Consider the following 26511-nt stretch of genomic DNA (forward strand, 5'->3'; position numbering starts at 1 on the left):
GCACTCTGTAATGAGCGAACTAGGACGGACGTAGTCAATATAACTATTTGTTCAGGACTTCAGCCTGAATCCTGACGTCGGCGATCTTCAGGTCAGAGCTCTAGAAAGAGGCCCGAGTTCCTGATTTATACGCTCAACTTATTTTCCCAGTCGGAGCTGTTTTTTTTTTCGTAGTTCCCAGTTGTCTTGAACTCGCTAAAGTCTGAGATTTTAGAGTTTCTAGTTGTTTTGGACGTGGCAGAAGTCATACTGGATTGACAGCATGGCCAATGTATTCAACCTTTTCTGGTCCATGGCATGTCAATGTTGATCCTTTTAAGCTTGGAAAAGAAACCCTTAAACACAGACTTGGACCAAACACCCTCTCCACTGAATAGCTGGCTAGTGATTGCTTTGCAATGCTTGCAGTTAGCCACTGATTCCTTCCAAACCGCTCATTGTTGAATTTGCGATTTCCAACTTGTGTAATGTTTGTCCAATGGTCGACGAGCACCGATACGTTTTATCTAACTTCTCTTCATATGAAAAGGATTTTCCAGTAGACTTGATTCACGATGATGACTCCTTGAGGGAGTGACAGACCACCGAGGCAATCACGGCGCAACTAGAGAACATTACCACCCACCTACGCTCCGTATTTTCCAGCTGGCTGCCCCACCAGCACAGAAAGCACTGTGCTTGGCCGAAACACTGGGGGTGCCTTATTCAAGGAAACAAAGTGTTTTAACTCATTTTTTTTGTATACATTGTTTAAAAACTGACAATAACATGTAAAACAAACAACTTTTTTTTTTTTTTTTTTGCTAAACAGGTGGGGCTCACCTGCCCTGAATGACGGTCACCATTGTCCATATGGAAGGTGTGACACAATTGCGGAGGCATACAAAGGCCAAATCGAGCTCTGTACCATATCGCTGTGCGATCTCCCAAATGTTATAACAATGAGTGCTCTGAATAGCTCCGCATTTACATATTTGGTGACAGTAGGTGGGTGCGGTACATCTTGTATAATCAAACTCACTTCCTTGACAACTTCCTTCACAACAGCTCTTTGCTGCTCCGCAAATCGCAATTAGTACAGTCTGAATACCTTGACTTCTGCAGAGGCCATATCACGGTAAATGTTGCATGGCCAATACGGATGTCAGATTGACCATGCAGCACACAATGCACTTCTCTCTACAGAATTATCTCTCTCCCGCTAATTTGTGCACATTCATTTTTTCATAACTTCACTGTGAATTGTTTGCGTTTCGATTGTTGGGGTCTATTCCCTACTACCAGTAGTAGCCTATATTTACCGTTAATTGCTAAAATTCCAAATCTACAATGTTTGGTTATGAACATTTCTGTTAATACATTAAATATATTATTATTCCAGTCTTATCATTCTCAATGTCAGAGTGGACACAGGTTGTGCCCTCTGCAAACAATGCTTCACTTGTGAGAAACACGTTTTGGTTTATTTCATTCCATTTATGAGTTTTGTCAATTTAGTCATTGTCTTTTGTTTGGAGCGCTCCTGTCAATGTTGAGTAAGGACGCACACCTGATTACGCAGAGAAGTAGGCCTATAGGCTACCAGGCCTGCACGCAAATGTAGGCATATACAGTACCTTCCTGAAGTATTCATACCTCTTCACTTTTTCCACATTTTAAATTTTAAGTTACAGCCTTATTCTAAAATGTATTAAAAATTGTTTTTCCCCCTCAATCTACACACATTACCCCAAGGCATAAACAGTTTTTCAGAATTTGTTGCTAATTTATTAAAAATTCAACTATCACATTTACATAAGTATTCAGACCCCTTGACTCAGTACTTTGTTGAAGCAGATTCGGCAGCAATTACAGCCTCGAATCTTCTTGGGTATGACACCGCAAGCTTAGCACACCTGTATTTGGGGAGATTATCTGATTATTCTCTGCAGATTCTCTCAAGCTCTGCCAGGTTGGATGGGGAGTGTTACTGCACAGCTATTTTCAGGTCTGTCCAGAGATGTTCGATCGGGTTCAAGTCCAGGATCTGGCTGGGCCACTCCAAGGACATTCAGAGACTTGTCCCGAAGCCAATCCTGCGTTGTCTTGGCTGTGTGCTTAGGGTCGTTGACGTATTGGAAGATGAAACTTCGCCCCCCCAGTCTGAGGTACTGAGCGCTGCTCTGGAGTAGATTTTCATCAAGGGTCTCTGTACGTTGCTCTGTTCATCTTTGCCTTGATCCTGAATAGTCTCCCAGTCCCTGCCACTGAAAAACATCCTCACAGCATGATGCTGCCACCACCATGCTTCACCGTAGGAATGCTGACAGGTTTCCTCTAGACGTGACGCTTGGCATTCAGGCCAAAGAGTTCAATCTTGTTTCATTAGAGCAGGGAATCTTGTTTCTAATGTTCTGAGAATCTTTTGGTGCCTTTTGGTAAACTCCAAGTGGGCTGTCATGTGCCTTTTACTGAGGAGTGGCTTCCGTTTGGCCACTCTACCATAAAGGCCTGATTGGTGGAATGCTGCAGAGATGGTTGTCCTTCTGGAAGGTTCTCCCATCTCCACAGAGGAACTCTGGAGCTCTGTCAGTGACCATAGGGTTCTTGGTCACCTCCCTGACCAAGGCCCTTCTCCCCTGATTGCTCAGTTTGACTGGGCAGCTAACTATAGGAAGAGTCTTGGTGGTTTCCAACTTCTTCCAATTAAGTATGATGGAAAACCTGTTTTCGCTTTGTCAATATGGGGTATTGGGTGTAGATTGCTGAGGACATTTTGTTTTATTTCATCCATTTTAGAATAAGGCTGTAACATAACAAAACATGGAAAAGGTCAATGGGTCTGAATAGTTTAAGGCACTGTAAATGTGCCCATCTGGGGATCTGATAGTATTTCTGATTGGCTTAAGGCACCACCACTAATGAGCTGTGGAGCTTCTCAAAGTAATGTTTTCTTCACCTCAAACAGCAAGCAAATAGTCTGTTTTTTCAACCATTGAGAATTACAATATTTCTAGCTCTCTCCCTTTCGATAAAGGGAAAAAGGTCATGCTCTGATCCAGTGGAATCGTCATAAAATAATACCTGATTACTTCTTTATCAGTGCTTATCTTTGACTAAAATAGGTTCCAGAACTCATTTTGGGTGCTGATACTGTTTATATTTATGCAGGTGCTTCACAATTATTTTGAGATAATATTCTATAAGAGGAACAGGAACTCAAGCAGTAGAACATTTGAGGTGCCGGTACTCTGCTCTTGTGAGCTCCTGCCCATGTCAAACACTGCTTCTTATCCCTTGTGCAAATAGCCTACACCTGTGTCTGACCTGAGTTCACTGGCACAGGAAACCCAGAATATTGGAGGCCCAGAATATTTTATACATTTGTTGAGTTTCGGGCAGACCCAAGTTAATACTTGATACAATGTTTCATGTTTGTTGCAGCCAATATGATTTATATGATATTTATTTTCATTAGGGTATTTTCAACCTGCACAGGATGCAATGTTTTTATTTGTTGGCCTTATGTAGGCTATTTTTACATAGTTGACAATGACAATAGAAGTTACTTTTTAGGTTTATCATTTTCATTTAGATTTGGATAGAATTTTGATGAATCACATCACACTGATTGAGATATAATTGGCATTAGGCTGTTATAAATTAAATGAAACTATGAAACCATGAAAATGTGCATATGAAAACCATAACTGGCACACAGATCGGTAGAAATGGTAAGATAAATTTGAATTCCACATGAGAAAAGTTGCAGACTCTTCTTGTAGCCTATTACCGACAACTTCAGGAGAGTAATGGCATTATCTGCGAAAGCCAGCAGGAGCGGGAGGAGAATGGTTGGTTAAGGTTAAGTTTTTCTTCTTCTGGTTATCTTGATCTCTGGCTCCCTCTTGAGTCATTTGTGTCTTATTTCATCAAACCGTAACTTTAAAGCATCAGACAAGCTCAATGCATATAGTTGATTGTACAAACATTTGGTCAAAAGAAGACTATTTTCGGTCAACCAAGATTAGTCCAGGACAGCCCTAGAAACAATGTCCCAGTGATGTGTATACCTGTCCGTTTAGGCTGGCTGAGTCCAGAGGATGGTGGTCACTAGATTGGGCTGGTGAAGACACTAATTCATGATACACAAATATACAACACGTCTCTGTATGTAAACTTGTGTGTGACCTGACAAAAGCTAAAGATGGATTCCCCTTGAAGGCTGATAGAATTATGTCCTGTCCAGCTGGTCTGGAATCAGCTCAAGTGTCTGCCATTATAAAGATATAACACAGAGACAGACACACAACTGATAACTATACCTCATAATAATGTGTCATGACATCATGTGTTGCCATGCACACAGTATTGTGATAATCACATTCCATGTTAGGCTAAATTTTCACCAGATTCATTCTTCCCGCTCTCTCTCCTCTCACTCGCTCTCTCACTCACTCACTCACTCACTCACTCACTCACTCACTCACTCACTCACTCACTCACTCACACAAAAAAAGGATGGCTTCAACTTAACATGTTTAGGAAATATCATTCAGTGGGTTAACATTAGCCCTTTTGTTAGCTCTATAGCTAGCTGGTTAGCTAGAAAAGCAAAGTTGCAGACGGGCCACTTCGCAACTCCATGATTTACGATAAAGTTGAGTTTAGTGAGCGAGAGCTACCGAGGTAGCCACAATGGAGCTATTTGCTATTTAACACAACAGTAGAAAATGCAATGGAAACACATTGAACTTTAGATTTTTATTCAGTACATGAAAACGTAAGCAAAAAAAGTACATTTCGTCTGCACTACGTCATCACGCACTGATTTTTATCCACAACAAGTCCATTTGGTAGAAACGCCACTGGTGGGCAAATGCACATATTTTCTTTACAGTGATTTTTGAATGAAAATGAGTGCATTCTGTGCATCACGTGCATTAAAAAAGCACGCTGGGGACCGTTAAAGATATTTGGAACTCACCCATGAAAAGGTTAATTCAACTGCTGAAATCCCTCTCACTTCCTGGTCAGTTTTCTTTCAACAGGATTTTCAGTAACCTACGTTCATTTTAAGCCATCCCTTTTAAATACTGTGTACATTTTTTAAAATTCAAATTGTCAACAGACTGACTAGAATACATTGAGAATGGGTTCAGAATATTGAGATCAATAAAAGAAAGCCATCTAAATATATGCATATTCGTCTCCGTTTCAGCACCAACTGGTAGATTTAAAAATACTCTGATTATTTAAACACATTTTAGGGTTAAGAAAGTATGTATGAATCATTTTTTTTAAAAACAGGTTTGGAGAACATTTACGCACAGAATGCATTTATGAATAAAGAAAATACACCCTGAAAGTTGTCATATTCAATCCATTAAATATTGTAAGGTGGGGAAAAGTGCACAATAGGAATGAACAATAATTATATCTATCCTATTCCTCACTAATCATGGAACTATGTGACTGGTCCAGTCGTCGTGAACCGTGTGCCAGGCTCCAGGTTTAACCTGCTACGTGTGGTCTGAGTTCCATAATGATTCAAATAGGCTACATGTCCCAAATTATTGCACAACATTCGCCTAATATGAACCACTAACGCTAGCGACCCTCGGGAACAACTCCTCAGACGTGACAGAGGAAAGACACGTAAACGGAATGATGCAAAATGGAAGCTACAAATGGAAGAAAACGAACATTAACGTGACAGTTATAAATGTATGTGGGTATTACTGGTGGTGGTTCCCAATAGTGGATCATATTTAACATGATACAAATTGTAAAATAAAACGTAGAAATGCCCGGGCATACCATTAAAACATTCGAAAGCGCATGCATCAAATCGTCAGGTTCAGCTCTACAGAAACCTATAGCTTGGATCTCCAAATTTCATCTACGCAAATTATGAGGGCGCACAATTAAAATTCATAATAACGGTACAGCTCTTTAGAGCCTACTTCACTTTGGGAAAGGGGCCGCAATACATGTCATGTTGATATGATTTTCAGTTTTCTTCCATATGACTGGTTTCACGTTCTTCTCCAGGGATCATGACGATGAATGATCCAAAACAATTGCTATGTGTATTTTCAATCCCTTTCTCCAAACGGGTTACTCACTTATATAGCTCTTATCAATGTATGTATTACAGTGCATGGATAATGCTGTTATATATATATATATATATATAAAATAAAATAAAGTAGATGCTTTTCCCACTTGAAACCGGCAGGTTCGTTCTAACCTTATTCATGATTTCCTTTGCATAAAGGTGGTGGAATTATGAGGGAATTAAGGCAAAATTAGAATATGGAGGATCTATAAACACACCTCTGCCACACCTCCATTAGATCTCCACCCCGAACAAATAGCGGGTGAATAGCATGCTTTTCTCTTGCTTACGTTCCATTTATGTGCGCTTAATTCGGGTCAGAATCGGCCCAATGAGCAGCAGCCATTGCTCTATAAAGTGCTTTGAGTCAGTGCGACTCTTCCTATGGAGTTAATTGACATCTGTATGAATTGCTACCAACTTTTGGACAGCGATTTGTTCATATAATGTTGGTTAACCGAGAACTAAAGTCCCCAGCATCTGGTCAGGTGCTCGATTAAATTCTAGGTCCACACATGTTAAGTGAAGAGATGGAAGAGATGCTAGAATGAGGAGCGGAACAAGGAGCTCCACCATATTTGAAAGTTATGGCCGAATGTCCACTTCACTTCCGAAATTCTAAACATGCTAACACCTGCGAAATTGTGACTTGTCCAGACAACCAGTGACAAAAAAACCTCAAAACCGGAACTTCTGCTGCTTGTTATTATTATTATTCCATACATCCCATTCCTTCCAGACAATTGTTTATGTATGTCTGTCCATGGGAAATTCATTTTCATACAACAATCTTTACAGTTTAAAAAATCTCTTTGTCATGAGAAATGTGTATAAAAAGGCACATTTGAGTTCCGTTGCTCTATCAAATATTTAAAACACTGACTGTCTTTGTCTCAATTTGTCTCCAAGTAAATAATATAAAACCAAACACTAGGTTAATCCCTTTTAGAATACTTCTTTAAGTACTCAGTTAATAATGCATCAGATGTAAAATTGGCAGATGGCTTTGGAGCGTGGATGAGCGCCTTGGCGGAGAGGCTTCTGCTCAGCATCACCATCTCTCCTTTTCCTTTCAACATCACCCTCCTTCCTGTCCCTTTCACTCTGATGAACCTCCTCATCTTCATTTCTGATGCCTCCCTCCCTACCACTTTCAAATTTTCTTTGCATTTTCTCAATCTTACTCCCACGCTTTTCCTCAGCTCTTTCCCTCTTACACCCCAACTCCCTGTCTTTGTTTTCCCTCCTGGACATTCTCTCCATCACTCCTTCCTCCTTAGAGGTCCCTTTAGCTGTCCCTCTCTCAACCCCACTCGTTCTTTTCACCTCAGATTCCTCTTTTGTCTTCCCCCTCTCTGAGTCTCCCTTTAAGTCAACACTTTGCTTATCTTGACTTCCCCTATCCATTTCTGCTCTCCAGTTCCTAACCCCCCTCTCTACCCCACCCCTTTCAGTCTTACTCGTTCTCTCCATCTCACCCGTTTCAGTTATGCTCCCACACTTAAGATCTTTACTGCGTCTTCTCTCTGGAGCAATCGCTGGTATTTCATCTCTACTGCCTGACTCCCTCGGACTCCTCTTCGGGATTTGCTCTTTGTCAGTCTTGCTGCTATGTCTGCTTGCGTTTCCTCTTTCTGAAGTTTCCCTCACCCTCATCTTAGTCTCCAATCCAGCTACTTTTTGTTCCTTCAATCTTTCACTCTTCCCCCTTTCAGACTCTACATTTTCATTTGAAATCCCTTTCTTTCTATCAGCCAGCTCATTTTTATTGCCTCTACCTCTTTGTTTTTCAGTCTCTCTTGCCTTTTCTTCACCCTCCTCATTCGTACTGCCTCTATCATTTCCTTTCTCTTTTTTGCCCTCAACATTTCCTTTTTCATTGGTGTTTCTACTCTCCATTCCTTTATCTTTCTTTTTCCCTTTCTCTGACCCTTTTTTATTCTGAACGCTGCTAGTATCACCTTTCACACTACCACTAGTGTCTCCCCTCTCAGTCGTCCGCTCTTTCTCCATCTCCACTTTCTCAGTCTCACCCAACTCAATTGTTTTACTTTTAGGTCTCGCCTTCTTTCCCTCCTCTTTATTACTATCCTTCTTTGAACTATTCTTCTCCTCCTTCATTTCCCTTTCCTCACTCTTAGCTGCCTCCTCCTTGCTTTTATTCCATTTCTGTTCCTCCTGGACCTTCTTGTCCAACTTCTCCTCTAACTGGTCCAGCTCTTGCTCCAGCTGAGCGAGTTTAACTGGGTCTGACTCCAGGTCATCATCCACTTCCACCTCCACTTCCTCCTCCTCCTCGTACTCTTCCAGCTCGATCCCATCCATGGTTTTCTGCAGCTGGGTTTTCACCTTGTTCAGCTCCAGTAGCCCGTCCTGCAGGTCCTTGCACATCTCTCGGATCTCGGAGGCGAACTTTGTCTTGGCGCCCTTGCGCAGCTCATGGGAATCCTTGGCGAGGAAGAAGACGTCAAGTGCGAGGAAGAGACCGGACATGACGCCCGTGGTAACGCTGATGGCCTTAACTGCTTTGGCGGCCCCCCCTGCCACGCCTAGAACCTGCACGGTGCTGATGAGCTTGTCTGTGTTGATCATCAGTTTCTTTCCGGCCCGCCCCCCCTCCTTCATCACGTGCTTAATGTTGTGGTTCAGAGCCTTCTTGGTTGCACTCTCAGTGTACTTTTCAAAGTTCCCCTCCTGCAGAGCTTCCATACCTTCCTGCAGACACACAGAGAGAAAGGACACGTGAGGGACAGAGGGGGAGGAGTGTGTATGTGTATACAGGATGTGAATATGCATGCGTGTGCCCGTTAGTGAGTAAGCGAGAGAGAAAGAACAGTAACCCACCTGTACAAACTCCATACACTCCCTGATATCCTTGATCTCCTCCTGGTAGCCCTGAATCATCTTCTCCACTTTCTTACAGTCCATGTTGGAGTGCACTGTATCAGTGATGTTGGCCGTTGCCGAGGCAATGCTTCCAGCGGTCGCCACGGAGATGCCTACAGCGGTGACGATGATGGAGGCTCCGAAGGTGAAGGGGGCAAGGATGAGGCCGGTGATGGTGGCCACACTGCCACACACGCTGGCCACGCCACCCCCTACAGCGGCCGTCACCGTCCTCTTGTGGAACTGGTCGGCAGCGTCGGCCTGGGCCAGCAGCTCCAGGATACGGCCCTGCAGTGACGCTCCCCGCTGGTTGAAGAGACGCACAAACAGCCGAGCCGCCATGAACACACGGTCAGCCACCTGCTCCACCGCCCTGATGGAGGGAAAGAGGGAGGGACAGAGGCGTTTTAAAATTAACTTTCCATGTCAACAGAAGATGGACAATAACGTTTTGAACTTGAACGTAAGGCACAGAGCGATGAATGACTCACATATCTGCTTCATCCTCTTGGAAATGGGATGTTTCATTCCATTGCTCCCAACCTGGTAACCCACAACACAAGAGTTGTCACACTTCTCCAACACATACATTCACCAGCACATAAATATTCCCTCAGCCACTTAAATGCACGCACAGACATACAGAAATAGTTTGAGGTGGAAACACACCTTCGACTGATCTCCACCAGTCCAATAGGCCGTCGCTCTCCTGAAAAAGAAACAACAATGAGAAAACATGTCAGAGTCATCTCCAAATCAGAGAGTGTGAATGAGTGACAGATACCGAGAGACAGACAGACACACAGATACCTCTTCAGACTCCAAAAGGTTGACTCCATCAGTGGGGTATGCTGCCATCTCCACAGGCTGGATCTCCACTGTGCTCTCCTGGATCAGACAGACACACATCAGACCACTGGACACAGGCAACATATAAAGCACCAGTGTGCATGATACACATGTTCTATAGCTGACCTGCAGTGGGGCCAGTCCTTGCAACTCCACAGCCTCCTCAATGATAGGCTCCTTATCAGAGTCCTGAGGAAGAAATCAAAAAACCACAGCATGTATTTTACTTCTACTGTATTACAAACTATTTTACATAGAGGGGCATTAAGTGATGGACTGAGTTGGAGGGGTTGAGGAACGTAAGAAGAAAGAGCAATACCCAAGCAGCAGTACGTTTTGGAATCGTCGGGAGAGTTCTTTTCACTTGGAATGACACAACCTGAGAAGCAACTTTGATTTAATATTCAACATGAAAATAACAAAATCATTCATAGTACATAACAAAAGTATGGCCTCAAAACCAACTGGGACTAGACAAGTAATTGTATTGAGTAGCGACGTGAGTGAAATCTCTGAAATCATAGGTCAATCATGGGTCGATTCACCTAAATAACTGATCACTCACCCGTCTCTTCTTCTTGATTGTCCTCCGGCGCTTCAGCTGACTACCTCTCACAGGTGGCTCTGTGTCCATACTGTCCTAATAGAGAGAGAAAGATAGGACGTGTAAACATGACATGTTGTGTACATTGTTTTCTGTTCTGGGTGTAAACTGCATAGTAACATGTATCAGTTGGCTACAGTTGCTAATGCTACATGCTAATGCTCATGTTACATGACTGTAATTACCTGTTGCTCGAAAGGTTTTGGAGTTCTCCTGAAGATTCCTGCAAACACTCCTTTTTTCTCCTGTGTCAAAAATACATACTCAGTAAACATGCAAGGCACATTGGTGGGTTAACAAAGTGATGATAAAGGTAGGTGTAGGTAAAATAAGGTGCAAGACTCACTATGCTGGTGGTTGTAGTGTCGGAAAAACTACCATTGCTGGCTGAGAGTTCTCTTTGTGCAGAGAGATTTTCCTACAACAAAAATTGTCATTTTCTAAAACATAATTATATGAAATCAAATGTATTTATACGTAAATGTAAGTATACAAAATCTTACCTTAATTGTGGTGAAGTCTGAGAGGCTGTCATTGCTGGCAGAGAGTTCCTTGTACTCAGTAAGAGGGTCCTGACATATTTAGAGCACAGGGTTACTATAAACATTTGTTTGATTGTACATTGATACTGTTACAAAGAACACCAGAGAGTGACAACTTTACTACCTTATCAACAGTGAAGCGTGGGGATGGCTTTGGCGATGGTCTTGGAGACCTTTTGAAAATCCCAGTGAGTCCCAAAATCCCTGTTTTTTCCTACGTCAGATACAGAGGGAGTTAATAAACTAACACTAACCGTCACTAGAAGTTCCAGACAACAGAGACAACCCTTTCAGGGTAGATTACCTTGCTTTCTGAGAGGTTGTCATTACAGTCTGTTTCCAAATCTGAATCCTGAATTCAAAACAAAAGCACAGTAAGCCTTCAATGTGAATGAAGCAGCGATATCTTGAAGCAGAGACCTCTTTCTCCCCTCTCTCTTCAGGTGACATCCTGCGACTAGTGAGGTCTGGCCAACCCAACAACCTGCCCGCTCGACCCCATCCCCTCTCCAGACCATCTCTGGAGACCTTTCACTTCCCTCATCAACTTCATCCCTGACGACTGGCTGTGTCCCCTCTGACTTCAAAATGGCCAGAGTTTCTCCCTCCTCAAGAAACCAACACTCCCGACTCATCTGACGTCAAAAACGATTGACCTTTCTTTTCTTTCCAAAAACACTTGTGTGCTGCGCCTCTGATTAACTTTCTCGTTATCTCTCTCAGAATGATCTTCTTGACCCTAACCAGTCAGGCTTCAAGACAGGTCACTTCCGAGACTCTTCTCTGTGTCAAAGAGGCACTGCCAAAGCTGACTCTCTCTCCCAATGTGTAACAACAATGCCTGCCATGGACATTTCCCAGTTGCTTTAAATGTAAAAAAAAATATATAGTTTAAGAAAACGTTTAAAGCCTCAATGGATTTGATGATCCAACTTTCAAAACCAGTCCTTTTTGGTTAGCCATAGCAGTGCAGCTTTGTTTTACATATTTCTGGGGGTTCCAGGGTCAACACCCTGTATGAGAATACATTTTACTCATCAAGAAACGGTATATACAAACACCAGTACATGGTTTCCCTTCCATATTGAAATCAAGAATAAATCAAATAATAAAGAAATAAACCAGCTTTCTGCTGTGCACATCCCTATCAATGTCACATCCCTATCAATGTCACATCCCTATCGATGTCACATCCCTATCGATGTCACATCCCTATCAATGTCACATCCCTATCAATGTCACATCCCTATCAATGACGAGTAGGGTGGGCTGATTTCTGTTGTAGATTTTCTCAATTGAAAATAAATATATAAAAGTTGTTCTGGAAGTATTTTTAGGGGTTGATTATTAGGTTGCATAAACATTGAGTGCTTTCCCTCCTCAATTTTGGCTTTCAAATGTGTTTTCTAAAACAAAGTGCATTCGGAAAGTATTCAGACCCCTTCACTTTTTCCACATTTTGTTATGTTAACAGTCTTATAAAATGTATAAAATTGTTTTTTTCTCCCCCTCATCAATCTACACATAATACCCCATAATGACAAAGCAGAAACAGGTTTTTAGATTTTTAGCAAATGTGTGTATGTATATATATATATATATACATGTGTATATATATATAAACGTATCACATTTACTTAAGTATTCAGACCCTTTACTCAGTAGTTTGTTGAAGCACTTTTGGCAGCGATTACAGCCTTTTACAGCCTCGAGTCTTCTTCAATATGACACTACAAGCTTGGCACACCTGTATTTGGGGAGTTTCTCCCATTCTTCTCAGCAGATACTCTCAAGCTCTGTCAGGTTGGATGGGGAGCGTCGCTGCACAGCTATTTTCAGGTCTCCAGAGAAGTTTGATCGGGTTCAAGCCCGGCTCTGGCTGGGCCACCCAAGGACATTCAGAGACTTGTCCTGAAGCAACTCCTGCATCGTCTTGGCTGGGTGCTTAGGGTCGTTGTCCTGTTGGAAGGTGAACCTTCGCCCCCAGTCTTAGGTCCTGAGCGCGCTGGAGCAGGTTTTCATCAAGGATCTCTCTGTACTTTGCTTCATTCATCTTTACCTTGATCCTGACTGGCCAGGTGATGAACGGTGCCTGGTCTCCTCCAGACGTGACGCTTGGCATTCAGGCCAAACAATTCAATCTTGGTGCATTCGGAAACCCCTAAATCTGTTTTATTTGCAAATATTTCTAAAAACCTCTTCACGTTGTCATTATGGAGTATTGTGTGTAGTTTGAGGATATTTTTTTTCTTCATCCATTTTAGAATATTGCTGTTACCGTAACAAAACGTGGAAAAAGTGAAGGGGTCTGAATACTTTCCGAATGCACTGTAAATAAGGAGGATAGGTTGCTGCTGCTGGTCAGAGTCTGTCTGCCTTTGACTGGTGAGGGAACGGTGTTCTCGAGCCTACTGCCTGAGGTTCGGAGAAACAGGCCTTTTCTAATTATGTAGCCTACTAAAAAACAGTTGTTTCAAAGTTTGTAATACTACCAAAGTTGTCTTTGAACTCACCAAATTGAGCCCAATATGACCATTATCAATTATCACTAGCTTTGAGAAACTGTTCACACTTGAGATACACATCTCATCACCTTGCAATAGAAACTTTCTCCATTTGAAAAACATAATTTTCTTTATACTTCATGTGAATTTACCATGTTAAATATGAATGTACTTCTTTATTTGTTACAGAGAAGCAATTGCTTCATTTCCCTTTCATGCGTTACTCAACTTTTTTCCCCTTCACAAACCATGGCCTCTGAGGACCGGGCCAAACCAAAAGCATAATAAAATTAGGAATTGAGTAGTACTGTGTAGTGTAAAGCCACAGAAAGCCAGTAGCTTTTGTGGGAAACTTATTTCCAATCCATCAAATTCATCATGGTATATTATTGAGGGGGTCCAATTGGCCTATCTGGCTATATCTATTCAGGCGAGTGCATTTATCTCCTGTATAGCATATTCATTATCTCTCAGTTTTTGTCCATTACAGCACCATCCCCATGTTCATCTTCCTCCGTGTGTTTGAATAAAGTTCCTGTATGTATTAACTCTTAATTACCCTCTAACCGGGGGCGGTGTCATAAATAAACCAGTCAAATACGTGGAGCCCGGTCGCTCTCTTTCAGCTCTCCCTACATTTTTTATGTTTGTGCCGCACCCGATCGTATAGCTGTATAAAAAAATAAGCAATCTGTTCACTAGCTCACCCAACCTATGTTGATTGACAGTTTGCTGGTCCAGTCATTGGGCAGAGTGTGCGTTTCCCTATCCTTGTGCATGTTTTTTTGCAAGGCCGATGGTGCGGCTACTGTCTTTGGCTTCGTGGAGAGTAATCCAGAGACTCTGTGCCATAGAATGAATGACAAAACATGACAAAACCTGGCCAGATCATTTCAAGTCATCAGTCTCAAGTCAAAGTCGAGTCCCGAGTCCAAGTGAAGTCTCAAATGAATTTATTTTCAATCAAGTCGAGCCTCAATTCATCAAATTTGTGACTCGAGTCAGACTCCACAACTCTGCCTACGTGTATCCTGCCCCATGAGGGTTAATAACCAGGAAAATAACCTCTCACTCAACGTCAACAAAACAAAGGAGATGATCGTGGACTTCAGGAAACAGCAGAGGGAGAACTCCCCTATCCACATCAACGGGACCGCAGTGGAGAAGGTGGAAAGCTTCAAGTTCCTCGGCGTACACATCAATAATGATCAGAAATGGTCCATCCACACAGACCGTGTGGTGAAGAAGGTGCAACAGCACCTCTTCAACCTCAGAATGCTGAGAATTTGGCTTGGCCCTTTTATCACCGCCTGGTACGGCAACTGCACCGCCCACAACCGAAGGGCTCTCCAGAGGATGGTGTGGTCTGCCCAATGCATCACCGGGGGCAAACTACCTGCCCTCCAGGACATCTACAGCACCCGATGTCACAGGAAGGCCAAGAAGATCATCAAGAACATCAACCACCCAAGCCTCGGCCTGTTTACCCCGCTGCCATCCAGAGGGCGAGGTCAGTAAAGGTGCCTCTCTGACATTGCTCAATCTAATATTTATATATTTCTTAATTCCATTCTTTTACTTTTAGATTTGGGTGTATTGTTGTGAATTGTTAGATACTAGTGCACTGTTGGAGCTAGGAACACAAGCATTTCGCTACACCCGCAATAACATTAGCTAAATATGTGTATGTGACCAATATAATTTGATTTGATGACAGGAAACAATGTGCTGGATCATGTGTACACAAACATCCGCGATGCATACAAAACCGTCCCCCAACCCCACTTCGGCCAATCAGATCACGTCTCTCTGTTCCTACAGAAACTCAAGAGGGAGCCACTAACACAGAGAATAGTGAGGGCCTGGACAGAAGAGGCAGACTCAATGCTGCAGGAATGTTTTGAGAATACTGATTGGAATATGTTCAAAGATTCATCCAACCAGAACTCATCCATCAACACTGACAAATATACATAGTCAGTCACAGGCTTCATTAGGTAATGTGTTGAGGATGTTGTACCCATAATAACAATCCGGACATACCCCAACAAAAATTCCTGGCCATGTCCTCAGAAGCCCCATTTATACCTGGTTCTAACATACGTCCTTTGTTCTGATCTTCTCCACAATTAGATTGTGCCCACATTTTTGGGCAAGTGTAGATGATAAAAAGACTCATTGTGATCAGATCTTTCTACCCACCTCCAGAGGTAGTCAGACACGCATTCTATTTGGATATCTTAGAAGTGTAGGCAGGTCTGGACAGTGAAACTATTTAAATCATCATTATCCCGCCCTCTAAAATCATGGACAGGTGATGCCATTGACTTAAAGCATCAATGTCTTAAAATAAATATTATTTTGAAAGAATATCTGTCAAACAATTGGCATACAGGCAGGGACCAGGATATTTGGTCACAATAATGACACTGTGGACAGATAAAATACATATTTTACTGACGTGTAGATGCGATGTGCACTATCAGAATGTGGATAAGATGAGGACAAAGGCAGCATGTTAGCACCAGGTATAAATGAGGCTAGTGTGTTCGCTGATCAGACCTCTTCAACCTGTCCTTGTCCCAGGCTGTAGTCTCCACTTGCTTCAAGGATACCATCATCATTCCAGCGACCAAGAAAACCAAGGACACATTGTAGGGCAGCATCCAAACTGACTCTTCTTATCAACTGTATGCAATCATTTCCTGTGTTGTCTTAGGAATTCAGCATTCTCTGTATTATCTCTCCCAACCATCCATTGTGTCACCTCTGAGATACAGACGTTACATCATGTAGGTCTGATATCTGATTGGAGGTGAACTTTACAGTAATTCTATTGGTCAACAACTCCGTTTTTGAATCTAAATAACTTAGATGCTTATAAAATGTTCCTTTTTTTTAAATCCTGAACTGCTGTGGTGAGACTCACTATTTTTTCTCTCTCCACCCCATGGACTTTTGGGGCATGGCCATTCAGGTTATGATTTCTCTCTCTCTCTGACCATGCTTAGAATAATGCCTAGTAATGCTTGTTAATGTCTTGTAACTTAAGCTACAATACACTTGTATTTAGAATTCTGTTCTCAGACGTTTCTTCACTGCCTATTGCTGTAACTCAACCATTGTCTCTTGCATATTGCTAATCTTTATGCAGTCAGATAAACATTTGAATGGGCCAATTGCTTAGTATTATTACGAGTCGCAGGTGATGTATATGTCATATACTGTATATTCAAATATAAAATATTACCGCCCACTACAGTAAATGGTGGCCCAGGAGTCAGACAAACATTTTAATAGTATAATTGCGTAGTCATATTACGCGTCGATTGTGAGGTATTTATAATATCATATAGACACATGTGAAATATTACTGCCCACTACAACATGCCCAAATGACTGTCGCCCCGTCGCACTCACCCCTGTCACCATGAAGTGCTTTGAGACGCTGGTCATTGCCCACATCAATGCCAACATGCCAGCCACACTGGATCCACTCCAATTTGCCTACCGCTCCAACAGAGCCACAGAAGATGACATTTCCATCGCCATTCACACAACCCTAACACATCTGGACAAGAGGAACACCTATGTGAGAATGCTGTTCATTGACTACAGGTCAGCATTCAACACTATTGTTCTGTCCAAGCTCAGAGCCCTGGTTCTGGACACCATCCTCTGCAACTGGATCCTCTACTTCCTGACAGGCAGACCACAGGCTGTGAGGATCGGCAACAACATATTCTTCACACTGACTATTAACACAGGGGCCCCCCAGTGGTGTGTCCTCAGTCCTGGTTTTTACACGACACCAACTCCATCATCAAGTTTTCTGACGACACCACCGTTGTAGGCCTGATAACCAAAAACAATGAGTCAGTCTGTAGGGAGGAGGTAGGTGAACTGGCATTGTGGTGCCAGGACAACAACCTCTCCCTCAATGTCAGCAAAACAAAGGAGTTGAAGCAGAGGAGGGGGAACACGCCCCGATCCACATCAACGGGACTGCAGTAGAGAGAGTCAGCAGTTTAAGATCCTCTGCGTCCACATCACCGAGGACTTGACATGGATCAACAACATCACCACACTTGTCAAGAGGGCGCGACAACATGTCTACTTCCTAAGGCGGCTGAATAAATTTGTCATGCCACCCCGGGTCCTCCCAAATAGTACCGCTGCACCATCGAGAGCGTCCTGACCGGTTGCATCACGGCCTGGTACCCCATCCACGACCGCAAGGCCCTACCGCAAGGCCCTGTTGAAGACGGCCCAGTACATCACTGGGACTGTGCTCCCATCCATCCAGGACATCTACTTGAAATGGTGCCTGAGGAAGTCCCGCAGCCATGAGCTGTTCACTCACTTACCGTCGAGCAGACGGTATCGGAGCATGAGGTCTGGTACCAACAGGCTCAGAAACTGTTTCTATCTACAAGCCATCAGACTGTTGAATACTTCAAAATGACTGATCGCCTGTACTGACTCTCCACACACATGCACTCACTCACGCACACATATACATTCATGCTACACACACATCACAACTGCTGCTACCAGACTCTTATTTACTATTGCTAATATTGCACAATTTAAACACTTGCCCCCCAATCCCCCGTTCCCTGATACATGTGTAAATATTGTACTATAAATTGTGCATCCCTGTATTATACATATGCTAAAATGTTTATTATTATCTACTGAGCCATTTACTTCATGTTCATAATCGTACGTTTTATTATTTTTGATTGTTGTAGCCTTGTCGAGAAGGAACCTGCAAGTACCATGTGTATCCTATTTGGGGAGTTTCTCCCATTCTTCTCTGCAGAGCTCCCGAGTGGCGCAGCGTTCTAAGGCACTGCATCTCAGTGCTACAGGCGTCACTACAGACCTGATTCAATTCCAGGCTGTATCACAACCAGCCGCGATTGGGAGTCCCATAGAGCGGCGCACAACTGGCCCAGCGTCGTCCGGGTTAGGGCTTCGCCGGGGTAGGCCGTTCTTAACTGGCTTGCCTAGTTAAATAAAGGCTAAATAAATCAATAAAATATCTCTCAAGCTCTGTCAGGTTGGATGGGGAGTGTTGCTGCACAGCTATTTTCAGGTTTCTCCAGAGATGCTCAATCGGGTTCAAGTCCGGGCTCTGGCTGGGTCACTCAAGGGCATTCAGAGACTTGTCCCGAAGCCACTCCTTCTTTGTCTTGGATGTGTGCTTAAGGTTGTTGTCCTGTTGGAAGGTGAACCTTCGCCACCAGTCTGAGGTCCTGAGCCCGCTGGAGCAGGATCTCTCTGCACTTTGCTCCATTCACTTTTCCTTCAATCCTGACAAGTCTCCTAATGCCTGCAACTGAAAAACATCCCCACAGCATGATGCTGCCACCACCATTCTTCACCGTAGGGATGGTGCCAGGATTCCTCCAGACGTAACGCTTGGCATTTAGACCAAAGATTTCAATCTTGGTTTCATCAGACCAGATAATCTTGTTTTTCATGGTCTGAGATACCTTTGTGTATTTTTGGTAAACTCGAAGCGGGCTGTCATGTGTCTTTTACTGAGGAGTGGCTTCCGTCTGGATACTCTACCATAAAGGCGTGATTGGTGGAGTGCTGCAGAGATGGTTGACCTTCTGGAAGGTTCTCCCATCTCCACATAGGAACTCTGTAGCTCTGTCTGAGTGACCATTGGGTTCTTGGTCACCTCCCTGACCAAGGTCCTTCTCCCCTGATTGCTCAGTTTGGCCGGGTGACCAGCTCTAGGAAGATTCTTGGTGATTCCAAATTTGATCAATTTTTAAGAATGATGGAGGCTACTGTGTTCTTGAGGACCTTCAATGCTGCAGAAATGTTTTGGTAATCTTCCCCAAATCTGTGCCTCGACACAATCCTGTCTCGGAGCTCTAAGGATAATTCCTTCGACCTCATGGCTTGGTTTTTGCTCTGACATGCACTGTCAACTGTGGGACCTTATATAGAGAGGTGTGTGCCTTTCCAAATCATGTCCAGTCATTTGAATTTACCACAGGTGGACTCCAATCTAGTTGTAGAAACATCTCAAGGATGATCAATGGAAACAATGATGACCCTGATCTCAATTTTGAGTCTCATAGCAAAGGGTCTGAATACTTATGTAAATAAGGTATTTCTGTATTTTATTTAGAATACATTTGTAAAAATGTCAAACGCCTGTTTTCGCTTTGTCATTACGGGGTATTGTGTGTAAATTGATGACGATTAATTTTTAAAGAATCTATTTTAGAATAAGGCTGTAACGTAACAAAATGTGGAAAAGGGGAAGGGGGCTGAATACTTTCCGAATGCACTGTATGTACCACAGAGATTGAATAGAAATGATTCTTAGGACTAACATGTTTACCTCTTCTGGTTGCGAGGCTTCAGCTGTTTTAGGAGCCTTTTTGAACATTCCACTGAATATACCTTTACCCTGAAACACACAGATGCAGTTTAGAAAGAGCAACTGAAATCATGTCACCTGGAGATCAAGTGAGCGGAGTTCAGTCTCACCTTAGGGTTGCTGTTGTCAGAGAGACTGTCATTACTGGCTGAGAGCTCACTGTGTAATGACCGCTTGTCCTATGAGACAATCGAGTGTTACTATGACACTCACCAAAAGTTATAAATATGACCGACTAGTCATGGTCAAATTAAGACCTAATGTAGTTACCTCTTCTGGTTGACAGCCTTCATCGGCAGGTTTAGGTGATTTTCGGAACATTCCACTGAATTTACCTCTCTCCTGAAACACACAAGTGATAGTAGTAATATCCTGCTCCAGGTATCTGGACATCGATTCACCTTAATAGTGTTGTTGTCAGAGAGACTGTCATTACTGGCTGAGAGCTCACTTGGTAATGACCGCTTGTCCTATGAGGCAATTAAGTGTTACTATAACAATTAACGACGGTTAATAATAATAGACTTATAAATATCATTAGTCCACGTCAAATTAAGAGCCAATATAGTCATCTCTAGATACCTCTTCTTGTTGAGAGCCTTCATCGGCAGGAATAGGAGATTTCTTGAACATTCCACTGAATAAACTTCCTTTTTCCTGAAATACAAAAAGACTGTTTAGATTAGATTTTGTTTTAGTTTTACTGTGTTGACATATAATGTTATCTGGATACATAGTATTGTCTGAAGATAATACTCCACCAAACCTCCTCACCGTGGTGTTGTTGGTATCAGAAAGGCTGTTGTTGCTGACTGAGAGCTCACTGCATGTTGCAAGATTGTCCTGGAACAGAACACAGTTCTGTAGTTAGAAAATGAACAAACTCTTACAGTCAGTAACTAAAGCAAACAGACATGTTTGATCTCACCTGCGCAGGTGTTTCATCTCCAGATGATTTGGGGGTCTTTTTAAGGATTCCACTGAATAGCCCCTTTTTTCCCTGATAGAAGAAGACAGTGGCATTTGAATTCCCATTTGAATAAGTGGTTTTCTCAAATTCTAAATGCAGTAACTCTGCCTCACCTTAGGGTTGCTGTTGTCAGCCAGACTGTCATTGCTGGCTGAGAGCTCACCCTGTAATGACCCCTTGTCCTGAGACATGACGGGGAAGAGTTACTTAAACAACAGTGCTCCAATTTAAGATACCCCTTCTAGTTTAGTTCACTTGTTTTGTACACACATTGTTGTTTTGGACTCACAAGTGTGCTGTAATGTGAGCAGACTCCGCTTACGTAACTAGCTACCAGTAGTGTGTACGCATAGAATAAGCTGAACAAATAGAAAATGTAAGACTGGTCCACGCCAAACACTTGACTTCGCTATATTACCTCAGGTTGAGAAGCATCAGCAGCAGGCTTGGGGGATTTTATGAACATTCCACTGAATATGCCTCCTTTCTCCTGGAACACAATCGTTTCCAATAAACAATGGAAGCTATTTGTGAAGAACACTTCAGCAGATGTGAAGAACTGTCAAACCTTACTCACTTTACTGTTGTTTTTAGAAAGACTGTCATTGCTGCCTGAATGTTCACCGTGTAATGCCTGGTTGAGAAACAGATCAAGATATATCTGTTCAGCCAGTGAGAATGCAGAATAACATTTGCTATGGGGTACATTTTCTATACAAGTCAGCATATTTACAAGTAGGTCGGAAATAATATTTTGAGTCACGTGTTGATCTCCAGAACGCTCACCTCTGCAAGTGTGCCCTCTCGAGGAGCTTTGGGGGATTTTTTGAGGATTCCACTGAAAAGTCCTCCTTTTGCCTAAATGGCATCAGAACATAATCAGGTTGTCAACTATTTCTATGATAATATCCGTAATACTTTAGTCATAACCCTCTTACTGAGCACATGAATATAGTACTCAACTCTGCCTCACCTTAGGGTTGTTGTTGTCAGAGAGACTGTCATTGCTGGCTGAGAGTTCACTGTGTAGCGACTGCTGGTCCTGTATGACAATGACAGGCAACACAAAGAGGAAATGATGTTATGCTCTGATGAATGTGATCCATGCAGAAACGTAAGCCTATTGTTTGTTTGTCCCGGCAATAAATCTATCAGATTTATGCAAAAACTGAGTGATCATTTTTCTTTATTGTCCTGGATAGTCACCAGTTGAAGTGTCCCGGGGTAAGGAATGTTTGGGGAATTTCAAGTCCTTCAGTTGAGCAACTGATTCCCTTTTTTTGTTTAAGCTGGGCTAAAGAGAGTTTGGGTATACTTTTTTTCATCAAATTATTTTACATGCACAGTGACAATACGTGAACAAATGAATTATTCATCTATTTGCTTGATATTAAATCAAATTTAATGGCAACATAAAATTGCCATTAAGAGTTTAAGTGTTGTGATTGCAGATTTGTCAAGAGAACAGAAATCTTATACATCATTTACAACAGGTAAATAGTATACCGTATTACTTTACCTCTTCTGTTTGAGGTGGTTCTTCCACAGGTTTGGTAGACTTCTTGAACATTCCACTGAAGATGCCTCCCTTCTCCTGAAACACACAGAGGGACCGTTTACACAGAACACCACCATGAAGTTATCAGCGGGATCAAATTAGCAGAGTTTAACTTCCTTAAACCAGCTTACTTTGATGTTGTTGTTGTCAGAGATACTGTTGTTGCTGGCTAAAAGCTCACTGTGAACTGAGAGATTGTCCTGGAACAGAAAATGTGTATTCCAGTACAAAAAAAGATTAGTGCACAATTGGGCATCTACATATGCTACACACGTGTGCAGGTGTCCCTTCTCCAGAACAATAGAGGAGATACATGAATACAGTTAGACTTATTTGCATATTTCAGGATGAGAACATAACCAGGCTTGAATCTTTTTTGTTTGTTTGTATCATCCTATCATGATACATACAGGAGTGCTTTCAGCTGTCTGTTCTTGTTTGTCATTGGGATCACTACTTACTGTACTGACCTAGGACCAATGAAAACAATGACACCTTGTAAGCGCTTCAAAATCATCGTTGTAGTAGAGCACCCAAACAGCAAAGTTAACAACAGTTAAACAAGAGTAGAAAATAAGAAAATGTTACCGTCAGTGAAGGAGAAGAGAGTTTGTCTTTAGTTGCTTTCTGGAACATTCCTCTCATCAGTCCTCCTTTGTCCTGAAAGAGTGATACATGTTGAAAATCGTCCACTATTTAATAACAAACTTTGTCTCTCATTGTATCTCTAATGCAATCGCATATGTTTAGTAGTCTATAGATATCGCTCTCCTCTCCCACACACACTTGTTTGGCCTGACTCAGCCTCTTCTTGGTGTTCTCAGAGGACTGCTCCTTTTCTGGGGTGGGCTCTTCAGGCGTCTCATTATCTGACATGTAGCTCTGAGAGAGAAGAGAAACTATAAGATCAATCATAAGGAAAACATAGGTGATTGGTGTGCCAACTAACTGACAGGTGTTTCTGCATACACCACTACAAAGATAGTCAGACAATGCTCTGTCCACTCACTGTAAAGGTAGGGGTTGGATCTTTTTGTAATTTCTGAAACATTCCACCAAGACCCCCAAATTTGTCCTAAAAAAAGATATCCATGATAAAGAGAGTGAAGCATTTGTATTCAACCTTTATTTATACAGGATATTCTTATTTTATAAGAGAGACCTGTAGAAAACATGGTTCTATACTATGACACATTTCTCTTCAATGAAACCAGAAGCACCGAACATACCTGCTTGAAGTCGGTCTCATCTTCTCGGGGATCAGAGGCCTTAATCGGTGAAATGTCCATTTCTGTTGAGCCCTGATGCAGAGACAGTGGTTTGAGACTAAAGGCCTGAGAAGGTTCAAACTAAGGCAGAGGAACATGACAAGTCATTGTCAAAATCTGTGCGTGTGCATGTACCTTTATGTGCTCTGCCTGTGTCCTCTTGCGACTGCCGTTTCTGGCCATAATAATTGGTTCCTGATATTACCCGCGTACCCATGCGGAAAAAGATACAATTTCAATGAGATATGAAACATTGAGATTTACTGGCCATGTCTCTCTATGGAACCTCTCTGCCAGTACAAGTTTATGCCAGCAGTGTGTAAGGGATGCAGTAGTGTGGTGGTTATGGTGGGAGCTGATAGGCCTACCTTTGCAGTGGGTCTAACTCTGGATGGAACCACTGGAGTTCTGGCTTGTTTCCCTCTAGTCTCTGTCTGGATCAAGTTCCTGTTGGCCTGACGGACAAAAATAGTCTGTTCTTATATTTTCAGCTGAATTGTATACCTGATCCAACTGATTTGAACACTCACAGACAAATAATTTTTCTCAAATGATGAGGAAAATCTTTGTCAGGTCAAAAACTTTATATATTTGCTAAATGAAATATAATATATATGAAATATAACCAGGAGGTAGACACATCCCACATAAATCAATGTCTGAATTCAAGCAGTGACAGTCGGTGCCTTAAGATGAGGGAGGATGATTATTTTTTATATTACAGCATATTCGATGACTGTCATTCATATTCCAGTCACCCAGCTCAATGTAACATGGATATGTTTAGGCTACTTACTAGTGATGCACCATTATGACATTTTTGGCTGATACTGATATCCGATATTTTCCTTGCCAAAAAAAACGATACAAATAACTGATATAAAACAAAATTGTGGCCTTTTAAGCATTCTAGTACAGTTAAAAAGTTAACACACACACACATGGACGCAGAAGTCTAAGGCACTGCATGTCAGCGCAAGAGGCGTCACTAGAGTCTCTGGTTCGAATCCAGGCTGTATCACATCCAGCCGTGATTGGGAGTCCCATAGGGCGGCGCACAATTGGCCCAACGTCGTCCGGGTTTGGCCGGGGCAGGCCGTCATTGTAAATAAGAATTTGTTCTTAATTAACTTACTTAACTGACTTCCTAGTTAAATAAACGTTACACACACGCACACCACACTGACCAAACACTTATTTTGAAGGCATTTGCGTGTGTCCCCATTGCCAGTAAAACATAATCAAAACCTATTTATTTCACTTACTTACCGTTTCCTTGTTCATTTGTTCAGTTTCATTCTCAACCACGATTTCTATGGTATGCCGTTTGGGTCTTTGCGTGTCAAAAAATATGCTATTTAACACAATTTGACTTGTCAAATAAATGTGTTGACCAAATCAGGACCTGAATATGAACGTACGTCACATAATAATGTAACGCGTTCATACATGTTTACGTGGTTACTACACATTGATTACACTATCACTCGTATTTCATATGTCACGATTCATCTATACGTATGCTATGATGCTGGTAAAGTTGTCTCGCACACTTACAGTGCTGGTCATAAAAAAAAGTTAGCTAGCTCATGGATGCAAACAATGTTCTCCCCCAAAAAACATAGCAAAACGACATAATCTGTTTCAGTATCTATAGCTAGGTGTCATCATCTAAAATAACCCTAATTTATACGACAGTTCATATTTGATTAATGGTGGTCAGACCCATCTATGTGAGACTAGCCAGAAAAAGGATTGGCCACAAGTGGGCTTTGCGGTTAGCCTTGAAAATAAAAGTATTGCATAATTCTACTATTTGTATTCGTTTGCATCACTGCCAATGACATACTTTTATTTTGAAGGCAAACTGCAAATTCCACTAGTGTGCCTAACCCTTATTATGGCTTGCTTCACAACACATAACCCAGTCCGGTTGAGCCTCAACTAGCTAGATGAAGCTAGTTGGCTGCTTATAACGTAGCTTTGGGCAACAGGGTTAATTAGCTGGCTAGTTATTTTCGTGAACTGAAGTTCAATTTCAATAGGCGAACAACAAGTGGCAACCTAGCTAATACGTACTCACAAAGAATCCTAAATCATTGCTAAGAATAATGAAAATGACTGAAGTTTCTGGTCATTCTCTTCATGCTGGTTGTATTGGTGCTAGCTAGGTACCAAGCTAAATCTAGCTACCCCAGAAGCTAGTTACCCCAGAAGTTGCGGTCGTGGCCGGTGTTTGCTTGTTTGCTGACTTTTTTGTACAGCTTTGACAGTGCTTCTGTATCTTTTTTGACACACAAAGACCCAAACTGTTACAAATGAAGCTATTAGCAGTGATGCTATTACTGTGTAACTCCGGTTGGGCAACGTCGGAAAAATAGCGCACCTGGTTGTGTTAACCGGTGCTCAACCAGTTTGCGAAAGTCAACATCACCCACAACAGAGAAAGGTTGATTGTCAACGGTAATGAATTCCATTATCTTGGCTTTAATGGATTTCGCCTTTTGAGTTGTCTCGCTGAAACGTTGTTACTTTTTCAAATGACAGCTTGACTTGTTGATTGCTTGATCCACACAGCAGACATTGTGGGCTAGGTTAGGAATGCTGTGTTGCACATATAGCTCAACATTTTACGTGCAGTCATTAGGCATGTACCTATGTTATATAGGTATGTATGTCAGCTTTAACATGGTTTTGCACATCGGGTGTTAAAAGCTAGACATTGGCCGATACCGATGTTGCCGTTTTTAGCTAATATCGGCCGATTCTGATGTGTTCACCGATATATCGTACATCCCTACTACTTACTATATGATACTCG

The 26511-nt window shown here is 42.2% G+C and overlaps 1 protein-coding gene across 1 annotated transcript in view; it reads right to left on the reverse strand.

The window, feature by feature from the left end:
- Nucleotides 1–4877: 4877 nt before the first annotated feature.
- LOC112226719 overlaps nucleotides 4878–26511 on the reverse strand; it is a 30110-nt gene continuing 8476 nt past the window's right edge. The window contains exons 4-35 of the mRNA XM_024391225.1: nucleotides 24059–24145; nucleotides 23826–23885; nucleotides 23652–23723; nucleotides 23432–23497; nucleotides 23209–23304; nucleotides 23011–23082; nucleotides 22554–22622; nucleotides 22384–22458; nucleotides 21838–21906; nucleotides 21651–21722; nucleotides 21442–21498; nucleotides 21283–21354; nucleotides 20978–21046; nucleotides 20823–20894; nucleotides 20669–20737; nucleotides 20477–20551; nucleotides 20165–20236; nucleotides 20005–20073; nucleotides 19856–19924; nucleotides 11286–11333; nucleotides 11106–11195; nucleotides 10943–11011; nucleotides 10786–10857; nucleotides 10625–10684; nucleotides 10401–10475; nucleotides 10155–10214; nucleotides 9962–10024; nucleotides 9797–9874; nucleotides 9656–9695; nucleotides 9478–9529; nucleotides 8945–9359; nucleotides 4878–8815 (exon numbers count right to left, since the gene is read on the reverse strand). Of these exons, the coding sequence (XP_024246993.1) occupies nucleotides 7082–8815; nucleotides 8945–9359; nucleotides 9478–9529; nucleotides 9656–9695; nucleotides 9797–9874; nucleotides 9962–10024; nucleotides 10155–10214; nucleotides 10401–10475; nucleotides 10625–10684; nucleotides 10786–10857; nucleotides 10943–11011; nucleotides 11106–11195; nucleotides 11286–11333; nucleotides 19856–19924; nucleotides 20005–20073; nucleotides 20165–20236; nucleotides 20477–20551; nucleotides 20669–20737; nucleotides 20823–20894; nucleotides 20978–21046; nucleotides 21283–21354; nucleotides 21442–21498; nucleotides 21651–21722; nucleotides 21838–21906; nucleotides 22384–22458; nucleotides 22554–22622; nucleotides 23011–23082; nucleotides 23209–23304; nucleotides 23432–23497; nucleotides 23652–23723; nucleotides 23826–23885; nucleotides 24059–24145 (4218 nt within the window). The 3' untranslated portion in view covers nucleotides 4878–7081. The remainder of the gene's footprint in view (nucleotides 8816–8944; nucleotides 9360–9477; nucleotides 9530–9655; nucleotides 9696–9796; nucleotides 9875–9961; nucleotides 10025–10154; nucleotides 10215–10400; nucleotides 10476–10624; nucleotides 10685–10785; nucleotides 10858–10942; nucleotides 11012–11105; nucleotides 11196–11285; nucleotides 11334–19855; nucleotides 19925–20004; nucleotides 20074–20164; nucleotides 20237–20476; nucleotides 20552–20668; nucleotides 20738–20822; nucleotides 20895–20977; nucleotides 21047–21282; nucleotides 21355–21441; nucleotides 21499–21650; nucleotides 21723–21837; nucleotides 21907–22383; nucleotides 22459–22553; nucleotides 22623–23010; nucleotides 23083–23208; nucleotides 23305–23431; nucleotides 23498–23651; nucleotides 23724–23825; nucleotides 23886–24058; nucleotides 24146–26511) is intronic.

The sequence above is a fragment of the Oncorhynchus tshawytscha genome, linkage group LG28 (assembly GCF_018296145.1).
Source record: "Oncorhynchus tshawytscha isolate Ot180627B linkage group LG28, Otsh_v2.0, whole genome shotgun sequence".
In the NCBI taxonomy this organism is placed as follows: Eukaryota; Metazoa; Chordata; class Actinopteri; order Salmoniformes; family Salmonidae; genus Oncorhynchus; species Oncorhynchus tshawytscha.